General features: G+C 37.0%; 2 protein-coding genes across 3 annotated transcripts in view; one reads left to right on the plus strand and one right to left on the minus strand.

The window, feature by feature from the left end:
- twf1a (twinfilin actin-binding protein 1a) overlaps nucleotides 1-17,500 on the plus strand; it is a 19,342-nt gene that overhangs the window by 1,651 nt on the left and 191 nt on the right. The window contains exons 2-9 of one of the 2 annotated variants that reach the window (XM_056451249.1): nucleotides 756-833; nucleotides 3,393-3,571; nucleotides 6,188-6,283; nucleotides 7,968-8,072; nucleotides 10,518-10,643; nucleotides 11,057-11,207; nucleotides 12,974-13,095; nucleotides 17,073-17,500. The exon at nucleotides 17,073-17,500 is cut by the window's right edge and continues 191 nt beyond it. In XM_056451249.1, coding sequence (XP_056307224.1) covers nucleotides 756-833; nucleotides 3,393-3,571; nucleotides 6,188-6,283; nucleotides 7,968-8,072; nucleotides 10,518-10,643; nucleotides 11,057-11,207; nucleotides 12,974-13,095; nucleotides 17,073-17,243 — 1,028 coding nt within the window. In that variant the 3' untranslated portion in view covers nucleotides 17,244-17,500. Of the gene's footprint in view, nucleotides 1-755; nucleotides 834-3,392; nucleotides 3,572-6,187; nucleotides 6,284-7,967; nucleotides 8,073-10,517; nucleotides 10,644-11,056; nucleotides 11,208-12,973; nucleotides 13,096-15,396; nucleotides 15,517-17,072 lie in introns of those variants that run through there. The other variant, XM_056451250.1, reaches the window with a different exon arrangement.
- irak4 (interleukin-1 receptor-associated kinase 4) overlaps nucleotides 8,763-17,500 on the minus strand; it is a 22,634-nt gene continuing 13,896 nt past the window's right edge. Inside the window, exon 11 of the mRNA XM_056451248.1 lies at nucleotides 8,763-9,016. The gene's annotated coding sequence lies outside the window, so the exon portion shown is untranslated. The remainder of the gene's footprint in view (nucleotides 9,017-17,500) is intronic.

The raw sequence follows: 17,500 nt of genomic DNA on the forward strand, positions 1-17,500 counted from the left end.
GTGCGATGCTGAGCGGCGCATCTGGTGTGCGACCCCCTTAACAGTTGAAGGGGTGTGGCTTATTTCACCCAATCAGAGTCATCAGAGATTATGCCATTCAGATTAAAGAAAACTGTTTTTTTCAGCTGATTAAAATGCACGGATTAATTGTTCACCTTAAAACAAACAATGTGCGCTAGCAAAACCTTGCCAATTTTAGATTTTATATATATATATATATATATATGGCTGGAAGGGCATCTGCTGCGTAAAATATATGCTGGAATAGTTGGCGGTTCATTCCGCTGTGGCAACCCCTGATTGATAAAGGGACTAAACCAAAAAGAAAATGTATGAATGAGCGTATGTATATACGCAAGGAAGATTTTAGCTATTTGTTTCTACATCCTCAACAGGTTGTTGGCATTGCTGTTATTTAAAGTTTTTAATCTAGTTATCAGTAGACAAACGTTGTTCAAACACAATTTACACACTATTGCGAATCTGAAAGTGAAAGTAAAATGTGCGCGCTACTAAAACTGTGCCTCTGTGTTTTGGTTTGTGTATTTTGCCCCCTTGTGTCTGTTAGTGGAATTGCAGCAGTCGTTTTCATCTGAAACAACCAGTTAGATGAAATACCCGCAATTAGAGATTAAATTAAATTGAACACACACATGAAAACACACACATCGCTCTAGACATCAGTGTTAATGTGTTCCCTCACCTGTCGGAGTGTGTTCCTGTAGTAAATGAGTGTGTGTGCTGTGTTTTTCCAGCTGCAGATGAGGTGAAGGATGTTTTCGGCAACGCCAGAAATGGACAATACAGACTGCTGAAGATCGTCATCGAAAACGGTACCTTCATTATTATACCACAGACAAAAACATGCATGATGTTTCTGATTTTAATGAATAATACTTGACAAATAATAACGTAAACAACACTCAATAATAGATAATCATCTCCCATATTATGCTGATTAGCCTTTTATTGATGCAGTTTTCAGAATTAGCCTATAATTAGAAATAGGCGAAACTAAGCGATTCAAAACATCGTAGCAACTGAACCGATTGTTTGGCAAAATGATTCAGTGTTTCGAAGCGTTTGAATCTCCACACGCTGGCGACACCTGCTGGTCAAAACTGAAAGAACAACACAATTTAAAGAAAAGTAGAAGCAATCGAATGCACTTAGCTTATCATCTAATATAATGAAATATTATGTGTCTGTATAATATTACTCTTACTATAAATACTGATTATTATATCATTAAACATCTACAAACTCATAAAACTGATCTGAGATCAGGTAAAAACAATGAAACCTGTTCAGTGATTCGCCAATAATGACGTAATGAAGCTTCGGTTACTGAAATCATGTGACCTGGGGTCTGTTCTTCATACCTCGCTTAAATGATCTAAGATGATTTGGCATATCCTGGATCTGTTAATCTTGATAACTGATCTCTGGATAAACAAGTTCGTGAATCAGATTAAGATGTGTGGATGAACTGATCTGAGATCTGTGTGTGTTGTGAAGGACAGATCTGTTGATCCTCGATATCATGATCAGCAATGCAATGATTGGCTGACGGCACATCAGCGTAATGACATCATCTGATTAATATTCAATTCTCAATGTGAGCTAAATTATATAAAATTAGCGTAAACAGTTTGTTAAATATGATACACAATAACTCTCCACATCTGTTGTGAGCTGCAGGCTTCACACGTTCATGTGTCCAGAGTATTCAGCGATTTTAGCTTTACTTTTAGAGCGGATTGTCTTCATTATAGTAGGTCTATTCAAGTTTCTTAATAAATGGCTGTTTAAATTAATTTAGCATCAGATATTGGTGCATTTAGATATTGGTGAAGGTGTCTGAAACTTTTGGCATAGGCTATTACCTGTCTAAACATGTGAATGACTGCATTAATATTCCTTTACAAACAAAACAGTTGATGATTGTGCATGTGGTCTATTATCATAGACAAACTGTACTAAAGCTGGATCGGTACATTAAAACAGTACACGTTTCTAATGAAAAAGTCCATATTAATATATAATGTTCTCTTTGAACATCCATAACAGTCTTTGTACTTTTATTTCGGAGTGCAGATGGCGTACGTCTTATTTTCATACTTTTTAAACTTATATTTAACTTATAGTTATATTTAACTATATATATATATATATATATATATATATATATATATATATATATATATATATATATATATATATATATATATATATATATATATATATATATACACACACACACACACACACACACACACACAATTGAAGTCAGAATTATTAGCCCCCTGTTTATTTTCCCCTAATTTCTGTCTAATGGAGAGCAGATTTCTTCATCACATTTCTGCACATAATAGTGTTAATAACTCATCTCTAATAACTGATTTATTTTCTCTTTGTCATGATGACAGTAAATAATATTAGACTAGATACTGTAGACTATTGAAAAAATGAGCTTAAAGGGTCTAATAATATTGACCTTAAAATGGTGTTTAAAAAATTAAGAACTGCTTTTATTCTAGCCGAAATAAAACAAATAAGACTTTCTCCAGAAGAACAAATATTATCAGACATACTGTGAACATTTGCTGAATCTGTTTAACATCATTCGCGAAATATTTAAAAAATAAAAGTAATTAAAAGGGGCTAATAATTCTGACTGCAACTGTGTGTGTGTGTGTGTGTGTGTGTGTATATATATATGAAGAGTTCAGATGCAAAAACCTTTAAATGCCGTACATACAGGAGGTTGAGAAAAATGCTCATTTTAGGAGAAAACTTCAGATGGCATTTAGTTTTTTGCATCTGAACTCTTCATATATATATATAAATATATATATAAACAACCCAAGTGTCTATAGGTTACTACTGTAAGAAAATATCAGCATTTGGCTCATACTTTCAGTATTACATTTGCTTGAAATGATCCTGTTTCTAATCCTGTTTATATGAGATGAGCTGCTATGACAACAACTCTCAGATCAGTTTTGAAGAACGAACCTGGTCAAGTCAAATCGTCAATAACCAAATCCAGCTAATAGAGTAACCCACGTATGAAGAACGGACCCCTGGCAATATGAAACAAGCTCTGAGCCACTGATTCAAACAAACAAATAGATTGGTAAAGGTTTTGAATCTTGATGAAGCAGCGGTTCAAATACAGCCGTCACTAGCTGTCAGATAATAACTCTTGTTCAGATGTGTGATGGATAGCTCAGTAACATCACACCAGCAGTATCTGTGAATGGATGCTCGAGCACAGCTGATGTCGACTCTATTCACTAACGCTGACATCAAATCTTTGTTCATCTATTTCTGAACGATTCATTTGAGTCGTGATTCGGTTGTGGTGTTGTTGGTTGTCGTGGTTACAGAGGAGCTGGTTTTAGGCCTCACCAAGCCGGCGAGCCGCAGCTGGGAGGAGGACTACGATGCTCTTCTACTTCCTGTGCTGGAGCAGGAGCTGCCGTGCTACATCCTGTTCCGCCTGGACTCCAGCAACAGCCTGGGCCACGAGTGGATCTTCATCGCCTGGTCACCTGACCACTCACCTGTACGACACACACACACACACACACACTCACACTCACCCATAAGACACACTCACACACCTGAGATTCATCCGTCCTCAATCATTTTTCATCGTTTATATTCATGTCTGGTCAGAACAACATCTCTGATTGGTGATAACCGGCATGAGGGCGGAGTCAACCTGTCAATCACATTAGATCCACCAATAACAATGCAGATTCAGTTCTGCTGTAGAGGTTCCATTAAAGATCAGGGGCCTCATGTATCAACGCTGCGTACGCCAGATTTCACGCTCACGTTTGGATTTACTAGCGATGAAATGAACGTGAGAATGTGTGTTGGTCAGCGCAGTGTCATGTCTGGTGTACGTGTGTTTCTTGTGTGTGTGTGTTTTATATCCATTGGCGACTCCTAGAGGCTATTATGTTAAATTACACACTACACAGTATCTTTGAGCTGTGCAATGGCAGCTGTATGGGGATCATCCTCATGTTTAGCAGGTGTATGAGGTTCCCACACCATACAGTTGACCAGCCAAACATTAAAGCGCAATCTGCAGCGATCGCCGGTTTCCCTAATGTAATCAGAGCGATCGACTGTACGCACACTGCTATACAGGCGCCATCTGAAGACTAATTTGCATACGTGAATCGGAAACATTTCCATTTAATAAATGTGCAGTAATATATGTGATGCCCAGCTGAACTAATACTGTGGGAAGGTGGCGTTGGTCAACACATGATTCATTCATCCTTACTAACAGCATGGTTGGGATGAGGCTCTAAGGTGGCAGGGTGCGCGATGGGTGGCTTCTTGGTAAGTGATGAGTTTAAAGATATTATTCCAGCTATTGTATTATATTGAGCGTAATTATTTAATGCATATCAGGAGAACGTGGTTATCCATTAAAGACGTGGCTGTTAACCTCCCTCAACAACCCACAAACTGACCAAGAGCGCAGAAACGATGCCCACTCTCGCACTCGGCCAGTTGTAGAGCGGGCGATTGAGCAGCTGAAATGCCGGCTGCCTTGATAAGAGCGGAGGGGTGCTGCTGTACCACCTTAACTAAGTGTTCCTCTAATACAGGGGTGGGCAAACTTGGCCCTGGAGGGCCGGTGTCCTGCACAGTTTAGCTCCAACTCTAATCAAACACACCTGCTTATAGAATTCTAGTGATCTTACGGACACTGATTAGCATGTCCAGGTGTGTTTGATTAGTGTTGGAGCTAAACTGTGCAGGACACCGGCCCTGCAGGACCAAGTTTGCCCATCCCTGCTCTAATACATCAGTGTCTCCCACAGACACGGATACTACTCCAGACAGTAAAGTGACGCACACAGTTGAGGCAACTCTCTCCTCAGAGGGTGTTAGTTCAGCATCCTCTGTTCCCCCGCCTGTTCGCTCCACACGGTGCGCCGTTTCTTTTTTAATTCACTCACACTGCGATGTTCAGACCCCACTGCGTTAACTGCGTCAGCTAAATAACATTGTTTATCTCCGGTCTACCTATAATAGGAGCACCTCCAGTTCACATTCTGTTCAAAGTTTCTCCTCTTGCTTGCTTTAGCCTTTGCTTTTGCCAAAGTGGAGTAATTAGCATATTTATAAGGGGGAGGAGTCAGGGAGGGTTTTTGCGCTCGTGCACGTGCGTTCAGTTTCACGTTAATTCGCGTGTACATGGAGAATATGCGTGGGATTCAGCGTACGCAGTGTGTCATACATCTGAATTGTTTACTGCGTACCTGGAGAAGTGCAGGAGAAGAACACTGCTGGAGTTTCACTTCAGCTTCTCCAGATCTGGGGCACACACACACACACACACACACACACACACAGATGGTTCTGTAGAGATCTTGAGGCGCTTCAGTCTCGCTGAACATTCCTCTGCACATTCACACACTAGTTCAGACACGCCAGACTTTACACTGATCTGTGTGTGTGTGTGTGTGTGTGTGTGTGTGTGTGTGTGTGTTTGTTGAGCTGAGAAACACTGATCTCTGTCTGTCTGTGTGTGTCTATAAGAAACAGACGTGTATGTCGACTTGAGACACACTGATCTCTGTGTGTATGTGTGTCTATAAGGAACAAACCTGTGTGTGTGTCTGTGTATGAGTGTGAATCCGTGTGTTGAGCTGAGAAACACTGATACCTGTGTGTGCGAATGTGTATAAGAGTGAGTGTTATGAGTGTGTGTGTGTGTGTTGAGCTGAGAAACACTGATCTCTTTGTGTATGTGTCTGTAAGGAACAAACCTGTGTGTGTGTGTGTGTGTGTGTGTGTGTGTGCCTGTGTAAGTGAGTGTGTGTGTGTGTGATTCTAGAACCGCAGGATCATTTTGCATCAAGATAAACCTATTATATTTCAAAACCAAAAATAAACTACACAATAATAACACAAAACACATCAAGTTATGGCTAAAAGTGATGTGTGTGTGTGTGTGTGTGTTTAAGGTCATTTCTTTGTCTTGTAGATAGATATTAACATAAACACACACACACACACACACACACTGTAATCTCCTAGCCGTTATTGTTGTTCTGTTGACTGATGTAGTATGAAGCGTGTCGTGTTGACACTCATATATTCTACTGTTAGTAACTCGTTATCTGATGTTATTGCTGATTGTGTGGATCAGGTGCGACACAAGATGCTGTACGCCGCCACCAGAGCCACCATCAAGAAAGAGTTCGGCCTCGGACACATTAAAGACGAGATGTTCGGCACCATCAAGGTCTGTACACACGAACAACACTGAACATATTGAGAATATTCATTTTTAATAAGCTGTATGGCCTGTTAGGAAAGCGTCCATTTTAAGTAGATTTAAAACAGCTAAAACTGATATTTTTATTAACTTAATTGTGTGTGCAATTATTATTTATTTACTGATTTGTGTTTCTTTTTATTTGTGTGTTTTCTCTGCTGTATTGCGGCTTGAAGTGCTTTGGGTGTAAAAAAAAAAAGTGTGGTATAAATGCGTTATTATTATATGAATATACTCACTGGCCACTTTATTAGGTACACCTGTCCAACTGCTCGTTAACGCAGATTTCTAATCAGCCAATCACATGGCAGCAGCTCACTGCATTTAGGCATGTAGACATGGTCAAGACGATCTGCTGCAGGTCAAAGCGAGCATCAGAATGGGGAAGAAAGAGGATTTAAGAGACTTTGAACGTGGCATGGTTGTTGCTGCCAGACGGGCTGCTCTGAGTATTTCAGAAACTGCTGATCTACTGGGATTTTCACGCACAACCATCTCTAGGGTTTACAGAGAATGGTCCGACAAAGAGGAAATATCCAGTGAGCGGCAGTTCTGTGGGCGCAAATGCCTTGCTGATGCCAGAGGTCAGAGGAGAATGGCCAGACTGGTTCCAGCTGATAGAAAGGCAACAGTAACTCAAATAAGCACTCGTTACAACCGAGGTCTGCAGAAGAGCATCTCTGAACACACAACAGGTCTAACCTTGAGGCGGATGGGCTACAGCAGCAGAAGACCACACCGGGTGCCGCTCCTGTCAGCTAAGAACAGGAAACTGAGGCTACAATTCACACAGGCTCACCAAAACTGGACAATAGAAGATTGGAGAAACGTTGCCTGGTCTGATGAGTCTCCATTTCTGCTGACATATTCAGATGGTCGGGTCAGAATTTGGCCTCAACAACATGAAAGCATGGATCCATCCTGCCTTGTATCAGCGGTTCAGGCTGGTGCTGGTGGTGTAATGGTGTGGGGGAGATCTTTGGGTCCATTAGTACCAATTGAGCATGGTGTGAACACCACAGACTACCTGAGTATTGTTCTGACCATGTCCATCCCTTTATGATCACAGTGTCTCCATCTTCTGATGGCTACTTCCAGCAGGATAACGCACCATGTCATAAAGCCTGAATCATCTCAGACTGGTTTCTTGAACATGACAATGAGTTCACTGTACTCAAATGGCCTCCACAGTCACCAGAGCTCAATCCAATAGAGCTCCTTTGGGATGTGGTGGAACGGGAGATTGGCATCATGGATGTGCAGCGACAAATCTGCAGCAACTGTGTGATGCTATCATGTCAATATGGAGCAAAATCTCTGAGGAATATTTCCAGTAGCTTGTTGAATCTCTGACATGAAGGATTAAGGCAGTTCTGAAGGCAAAAGGGGTCCAGCCCGGTACTAGTGAGGTGTACCTAATAAAGTGAGTGTATGCTAAAGTATCTGTGATGTAAATGTGTATTTTCAGCATTATTACTGTCTTCAGTCACTTGATTCTTCAGAAATCACTATAATATGAGGATTTGATGATCAAACATTTGATTAATTTGATTTAATTGATGATATATTTTCAGTATTGTTTGATGAGATGATAGGTTAAAGAGTATGTCTGTAGCAGATGTCTTCAGTAATGTGTGTGTGTGTGTGTCAGGATGATGTTTCTCTGAGCGGATATAAGAAACATGTAACGGCTCAGTCTGCACCGCTGCCACTCACAGCAGCAGAAGAGGAGCTGCGGCAGATTAAACTCAGCGAGGTACACACACACACATTTAATACATACACACTCACTATATTTACATTCGCACATTATATACATACTCACACACAAACACACTCACAATATATCCATACATACACATATCCACACACTTAATTATACACACACACTTACATTACCCACACATTATATTCACACACATTATACACATACACACGCTCACTATATTTATACTCGTACATTATATAAATACACACATTATTTTCACACTCACATATACACAAGGCACTGCACACACTTACTTTATAATACTATAATTCACACACACACCAACATACACTCATATATTATACACACACACACACACACAATATATGCACACTCACACCAACAAACATGCATACTCCTATACATATATTCAACACACACTATATACACCACCACACGCTATATTACACACACACACACACACACACACACACACACACATATACATATATATATATATATATATATATATATGCAATACACACTCATTAAATACATACATCATACACACATTCTTACATACTCTACACACACTCTACACAAAAAATAAGAGATCGTGCATAAAAAAAATTCATGTTATGTAGTGCTGTCCTGAGTGTGTTACTTTACACAACACAAAGATAACAGCTGAGATTATTCTAATGACCACCTTGGTTATTAAAACTGCATGATTATGGACCTGATGTTTTTATTTCCTTGTATTTCTATTTTCCTACTGAACAGTTTAAACTCTACTTCCTCTATCTTAACATCAGTAATAAATGTTCTCCTGGGTGTTTTGCTGCTGGTCATGTGACCTTGAGTGGAATCATCAGTTCCAAACTCACGACCATATATGGACATGCATTAAAAGACTCCGACCTGCCCCTTCCCCAAACATCAGCCAATCAGAGCAAAGTGCAGGGCAAACAGGAAGCGGTGGTTTCATTCTCCTTAAAAAAAACAAACCCTGAGATGAGATCTGACAGCACTGAATAACTGAGCCACAGCTGAAGATGCCTGAAATAAATCAATGATGAGTTACAAATATGGAAATTATTATTATTACACTATTATTAACCTGATTATCCCTGAATTTTGACTGCATTTGTGTTATTTAATAAAAGGCATTACAAAAACATGATGAAGGCATACATGTAAATATTACTTTTGCATTAATTTAAATGCAAATATACATAATGACATTTAATATATGTAATGAATGCATATCTGGGAATACTAAAATTTGCATACATTTGAAAACTCATAGCTTTGTATAATTGTACATGCAAATAAATGTAAATAACATATGCTAAAATATAAACATGCATATTTGTGTTTAATGTTAATAGAAATGCATGAATATAATAAATGCATGAATGTAAATGTATCAGTGCGAGAACTTAAATCCATAACTGGGAATATAAAAATGCAAACATCTGAAAACTCAATAATATATGCATATGTAAATTTGTAGAAATGGACATGCAAATAAATGTAAATATAATTTATATATGCTTAAACAAATGTTAACATGCATTTAATGCAAATGTAATTAATGCGCATATGCATGAAGAAACAATTAAATGTATAAATGCAAAACTGCAAATATAAATGATTGCATTGAGTTGAATGTACATAAATATAAATGCAAATATGTAAATGCAAATAATATGTACAAACAAAAATGTAAAACCCATAAATGTAATTAAATGTATGAAAAAATGCGCACATGCACAAACATTATGCGTAAAATGCATGAATATCACAAAATGATGTTTATTTATTAATGTAAATAATGCATAACTGAAAAGAAATATCTAAACGCAAATAAATGCATCAAATACATAAATGCATGAATGTAAAATGTAAATAAATGCATGAATTTGATTGTACATAAATGCAGATTAATACACAAATGCACGTTTATGTATAAATGAATGCATGAATGAATGGAAAAAGATCTAAATGTAAATAAATGCATAAGTTTAATGGCAAATAAATGTAGAAACATGAATGGAAATTTTAGCATTTACATTGATACAATTAAAAACACAAATGTTTTAGTGCAAATATAAATAAATGCATGAATTAATTGTATATAAATGCGTAGATTCATAAACGTAAAGGTTGGAATAACATCGAAATGTAAATAAATGCATTAATTGACTAGCGATTCAATATTCAAACATAAACTGCATAAATGCACAAACATAACATGTAAATAAATGCATGAATTTAATCTTCCATATATGCATACATTCATAAACATAAATGCAAAAATGTAAACAAATATCTAAATGCAAATAAATGCATTAATTAAATGGCAAATAAATGTTCATGCATAAAATGTAATGAAATGCATTAATGGCAATAAATGCAGTACTGCAAACACACGTGCATATGTAAACAAATACTGTGAATAAATGTATGCATGTGTGTGTGTGTGCACAGGTGAACACAGACATCCATGTGAACACAACTAAGCAGACTCTTCAGGGTGTTGCATTTCCCCTGGACGGTGAGGCGATGACCGCTTTACAGAAGTTTAAGGACAAGAAGCTGAGCTACGTGCAGCTGGTGGGTAACACACACACACACACGCACACACACGCACACACACTTTACTCTGCACTACACTCAGCTCTCAGCTTATTGAGCGTATTCTGCAATGCATTAGTGCACTCGTTTTCACGATTGTTTTAGAACTTCAGATTCAGTTTGCTATGAGAGAAATGACCAGGAATAATAAATGGCAGAAAACAGTCAAACTACTCGCTCTACAAACAAATGTGTTCATGACTATACTTAAAAAAACTAGAATAATATAATACGAAAATATCAGTTTGCAACATCAAGCAGCAGAACGAGCTGTTCTTAAGTCCTAAAAATAAATACAAGTCAATCCTGTGAGCCAAAAATAGTGGAAACCGGGAGCCAGAAAGAATCCAATGGCTAAATAAGGTCAATAGTGCATGCTTTTATTTGTGCAGATGATCAACTTCGAGAAGGAGCTGATCGTGTTGTCCAGCACTGAATCTACAGAGGTCAAAGATCTGCCCAAGAGGATCCCCAAAGACGCGGCGCGCTACCATTTCTTCCGCTTCAAGCACTCTCACGAGGGAGATTACCTGGAGTCTGCAGGTACAGGATGCTCTCGTCTACTGGCCATCATTTATAGCTAATTCTCAATCAATACAGACTATATACACAGTTGAAGTCTAAATTATTAGCCCCTTATTAGTAGTTCTTTTTCAAATATTCTCCAAATGATGTTGATGTTTCACAGTATTTCCTATAATATTTTTTCTTCTGGAGAAAGTCTTATTTGTTTTATTTCGGCTAGAATAAAAGCAGTTTTAAATAGTTTTAAAGCCATTTTAAGGTCAATATTATTCGCCCCCTTCAGCAATATTATTTTTGGATTGTTTCCAGAACAAACCACTGTAATACAATGACTTGCCTAATTACCCTAACTTTACCCTAATTACCCTAGTTAAACCTTTATATGTCACTGTAAGCTGTATAGTAGTGTCTAGAAGAATATCTAGTCTAATATTATGTGCTGTCATCATGACAAAGAGAAAATAAATCAGTTATTAGAGACGAGTTATTAACACTGTTATGATTAGAAATGTGCTGAAGAAAAAAACTCTCTCTGTTAAACAGAAATTAGGGATAAATGCCAAATCACAGCCCTTCCCCTTACCCTTTTTATAACAAACAAGAACATATTTTAATACATTCATAACCGCGTTCGTGTTTTACCTTCATGCTTAAAATAATAATAATAATTAAATTAATAAACGCTAAAATAAAAACTGCTAACTTTTGCGATCGATAATCCATAATAATAACTCCTGTACAGCAGCCCCACAACATCCTGACACTCGAATACCCTGTCAGAAAAGTCTAGTGTCTGGGAATGAGCTGTTTACAGTGTCTGCTATAATGTTAGTGTTGTTTAGGTGTGTTTACATAGATGAATATGGCCACTGTGTAAATGCACACTACAGTTTTGATCTTATTGCCACATTAGATCATTATAATAACATGATATACGCCTTCAGTGATTTCCTGAAGATAAATACCAAATAATAACACAACTGGAATAACTACAGCAGCCGCCATCGTCTGATCTCATATGAAGCAAGAGATCGTGATGGCATGTGCTGGTGCTGTAGTGTTGTCCCAATTCTTAGGGGTCAATTTTGAAGCCCTTCCCCTTAACATGCGGTTTCAAGGGCCAAGGGGAAGGGGTACAAAAACAGAATTGGGATTGGGCCAAAATATACAGGGGGCTAATAATTTAGGATAATAGTCCTGACTTCAGCTGTGTTTTGGTGTAAGCACAGTTAAAATAAGAGTTTGGTCACTAAACATCTTTAGGAATTGACAGAAAACACATTTAAAGTCAAACCAGTTATTACAAAACAACAACACTAAATTTGATAACTTATTTTTCTCTTTCATTCATTTTCCCTGTTTATTGAGCTTTTATTGAACATTTTTCCTCACTTTATTTAGGTGTATTCATTTTTAAACTGTGATCTTTATGTTAGATGATTAGTTTTGTCTTTGGCTCTGGCTAATCTAATGTATAGGCTCACCTATATTACTGTAGAGAAAGTATTAATGTAAAAGACAGATCTGTGAGGGCTAAACTCACCTATGCTGATTTGTTTTATAAGCTGTTTAATTTAACTTCAGTCAGGTTAACTCTATAGTGAAGCTACCTTAGAGGAGTTGGTGACACTCTACAATAATGCTGTATTAGTTAATGTTACTTCATGCATTTAAAAACATTTATTGCAGTATTTGTTCATGTTGGTTGACATAAATGGAAATAAAGTTGGTCATGTTAACTCATGGTGCATTAACAAGCATGTGTGTGTGTGTGTGTGTTTCAGTGTTCATCTACTCTATGCCGGGCTACAGCTGTGGGATCCGTGAGCGAATGCTTTACTCCAGCTGTAAAAACCCTCTGCTGGACATGGTGGAGAGCAAACTGCAGATGGAGGTGGAGAAGAAGGTCAGAGCATTTATACGCGCATATTTATACACAACTAAGCTACATTCAATTCAAGTTTATTTGTAATCTTCACAATGATTCGATTTCAAAGCGGCTTCACAAAACATGCACAATTACATTATAGTCAATATCAGAAAGTGAAGGAGTTGTGTAGAGCAGTGTTTCCCAACCCTGTTCCTGAAGGCACACCAACAGTGCACATTTTCAACCTCTCCCTAATCAAACACACCTGAATCAACTCATCATAACATCAGAAGAGACTCCAACACCTGAAGTTAATGGCTCAGAAAAGGGAGACATCCAAAATATGTACTGTTGGTGTGCCTCCAGGAACAGGGCTGGGAAACACTGGTGTAGAGTATATAAACAGTTAACCTGCAGTTATATACTATTATTCATCAATGCATTAGTGCGCTCGTTCTTGCAATTGTTTTAGAAGAGATGCCCAAACTAGGGATTCTGCTTGACTAGTGTATTCAGCATTGAACTCCACTGTGTTATGAATGTGATTGTTGATGCTTTTATTGCAGTAAGTTACCACTTTAAATGTTATACTGCATTTGTTAGTATGATTTAAAGTAAAGTTTTCTAATAACTTATGAAATTACCCATGGCAACTTTAATGTTGAATAGTTTGGTATATTTACCTTCGGCCTTCTTTATACAAAAAAAGTTTGGGCACCCCTGTTTTAGATTTTTTTGTAATGACCAGGAATAATAAACGTCTGAAAAACAGTAAAACTACCTGCTCTACAAACAAGTCTCCAGTCAAAGAGATTTAAACGGCTACGCCCGCTCGTACCTGAAAAATAAGGTCAACAGGGCTTGACATTAACACCACCAACCCGCCAAATGCGGGAAGATTTCAGCTTTAGCAGGTTAGACAGCTACCATCACTAGCCACGTTGGCTGGTTGAAAATACATTTTAAATTGTAGTTTTCTTAAAAGCAGGGTTCGACAATTAGGATGGCCTAATATTTGTGCAAATGCGATCTTAGAATGTAAGATCTTAGAAAAATAAGTGTTCGTGCGAGCAAAGGAAAGCAGGTGAATAGCGAATGAGAGGATGATCACTCGTCTAAAGAGCTGATGTGATGCGCGCGACTGTTTAAAACGCGTGCGCGCTCCAGTTTCCTTGCGTGAAGCAACTGTGCCTGAAAACGCAACTGATGTGATCGGTTCTCTTTCAAACAGACTAGACAAAAAGTTATGCTCATGCACCCAACAGTCTTGCTGCTTTCCAGTGCTCCAGCACCGTTTTCTTACACTTTGACCATTCTTCAACATTAACCGTGTGCGTGTGATCATCCTTTCATTATTGCATATGGTGTGTTTTTTTGCACCTGCTTTATTTTGCTTACCATTATTTTTGTTAGTATGGTTTAATTATCCTTTAAAATAGCATTGCTCTAATATGAGATTAGCTCCCTATTTATGTGTAGTTAACTGGGATTCTGGGACCTTTAGCCAGGACTGATTACTCTGCATATTTTAGATGCATGACAATAATTAATATTTTAAATGTCAATAGTTTTTTTTAGGAAATGTTTTGTTAAATAAAAACTGCATGCATACAGCTATATTTAGCTTGTTTTGACATTTAAATTTTGTGGCTAAGAAATAATAATTGTTTATGTTTGGTGTGGTCAGAGATAAATTAGCTAAATCCTTCATTTTGAGCTCTGGAAAGTCTTGTGAAAAAAACTAATTGTAATACTATGAAACCATGACCCATTTGCTCATACACGACACAAAAAGTGAAATGAATGAGGAGGCATGTGGACATAGCAAAATCCAAATCAAGTAATTTTAGCATGTCAAAGTCATATTTATGCATATTAAATATATTTTCCCAACAACAAAATTGTGGCTAGTGAAAATGCTGAGTGGCTAGTAATGTTGGAAATCTACTAGCCACAGTGGCTGGTGATCAAAAAGAGTTAATGTCAAGCCCTGAAGGTCAATATAGGAACATACAGCAAATTAACACTGTGATTTGACTCGTCTGCAGTGTGTAAAAGCGAAAGCAATTAAAAAAAAATAATTCATTTAAGCTCATCAGATTGACATTATTCTTTAAAAAATGTTTCATTAATTCATTTATTATCCATTTTAGATCACATTATTATTTAAAAAAGTTAATAAATTAGATTTCTGTAATATGAAAATTAATTATATTCTTATAAAGTCAAATTAATCATAATCTGAATTTAAAACTACATTTTCAACAAAAAACAAGTGTTTCTTTAAAAAAGTGTTGATTTCTGATGTCTTTATTAATGTTTTTATCTCTCCTTTAGATGGAGATTGATAACGGCAAGGATCATTTTTACTTATTTATAATGACCTTTATACCCTTCACATTTGCCATGATAACTAAATTACTTGATCAGTTAAAGAATTAATTTTATAATAATAAAATTATGTTATATTAACAGTTAACCTGTAGTTATAAAGTATATAGAGTTGAAGTCTGAATTATTCACCCTCCTGTATATTTTTCCCTAATTTCTGTTTTACATTTCAACACATAATAGTGTTAATAACTCATCTCTAATAACTGATTTATTTTCTCTTTGTCATGATGACAGTAAATAATATTAGACTAGATATTCTTCAAGACACTTCTATACAGCTTAAAGTGACATTTAAAGGCTTCACTAGGGTAATTAGGGTAAAGTTAGGGTAATTAGGCAAGTCATTGTATAACAGTGGTTTATTCTGGAGACAATCCAACACTAATATTGCTGAAGGGGGCTAATAATATTGAGCTTATAATGGCTTTAAAACTATTAAAAACTGCTTTTATTCTAGCTGAAATAAAACTAATAAGACTTTCTCCAGAAGAACAAATATTAGAGGAAATACTGTGAGAAATTCCTGAATCTGTTCAACATCATTTGGGGAATATTTGAAGAAGAAAAAAAACACAGGACAGCAAATACTTTTGACTTCAACTGTACTACTATACTATAGTGATATTAACAGATGGATGTACTATGAATATTATATACAGGTTGTATTAGCTATGAACAGAGATTTACAATAAATGAATATATGTACAGGTTGCTATTAATAATCAGAAGTAAACAATTACAAATGTATATGTGCAGTGGGTATGTACAGTCTGAATATTGATATGTTTGTTTGTTTGTATACTTTATTGTCCCTCAAGGGGAAATTTTTGTGTGGACTCACACAGCACATCAGCAGGGTCTAACATAATAACAATTAAAAATAGGTCAACATGCAAAAGAATGATATGCACCATCGATAAGTGTTCAACAGTCTGATTGACACTGGAATAAAAGAGTTCTTCAGTCTGTTCCGCTTCCAGTGGAAAGTTCTGTATCTTAGCTCGTAGAGTGTTTGTATACTAGTAAAAGTTTCAGATCCTATTAGTCTTGTAGCAATTCTGATAATATTGAAAATTTTTGATTTCAGATTTACAGAAAGATTGGCATACCATGTAGATAGACCATACCTGATAACACTTTCAAATACAGCTTGATAAAATAAGTACATGATTTTCTTATCAACACCATAAAACCATAACCTTCATAGAAAATACAGTCTTTGGTGAAGCTTTTCACTGATCCAGTTTACATGAGTGTCCCATGTTAGAGACCTGTCTATGTAAATTCCCAAATACTTGTATGACTGTACCCTCTGTGATTTCTTGATTATGTACAAACACTGGTGAATGCTCGACAACACACTTGGGATCAAAGATTATTTCCTTTGTTTTTCTTGTGTTTACTTTTAAAAAGTTTTCACTCAACAAATAAATCAATTTCAGAAAAATAAACAGAAACAGGATCTTGTTTGTTTAGCAAACTTAAAATTACTGTATCGTCTGAGTATTTAAAAATAAGATTCTGTGAGTGCCTACTTGAACACTCATTAGTATATAAAGTAAAATATGCTCTGAATATTGATTTCTGATGGGTTTATTAATGTTTCATCTCTCGTTCAGATGGAGATTGATAACGGCGAGGATCTGACGGCTGATTTTCTGTATGACGAGGTTCACCCGAAGCAGCACGCGCACAAGCAGGCGTTTGCGAAGCCACGCGGACCGCAGGGGCGTCGGGGAGAGCGCAGGATCACGCGCCGACCCGGAGACGGACAGCAGGATGACGACTAGCGCTAGCAGTTAGCATCAGCGTCAGCTATGCACATCCATCATCAAAACTGTGCCAAACCAGAACTCACACAACCTCCATTCCTTCAGTTCCTCACCTTTATATTTTATACAATCACGAGGGAAACGTTTCGATTTATTTGTTTTATTTCGTTTTTTACGACTTGTTTTGATACGATCGTGTTTTTGTTCAGTTTTTCCTATGCAAACGGCTGATTTGTTTTGGCATGTTTTTATAATTTACGTCCAAAAAGGGACGA

Source organism: Danio aesculapii, chromosome 25 (genome assembly GCF_903798145.1).
Source record: "Danio aesculapii chromosome 25, fDanAes4.1, whole genome shotgun sequence".
NCBI classification, from domain to species: Eukaryota; Metazoa; Chordata; class Actinopteri; order Cypriniformes; family Danionidae; genus Danio; species Danio aesculapii.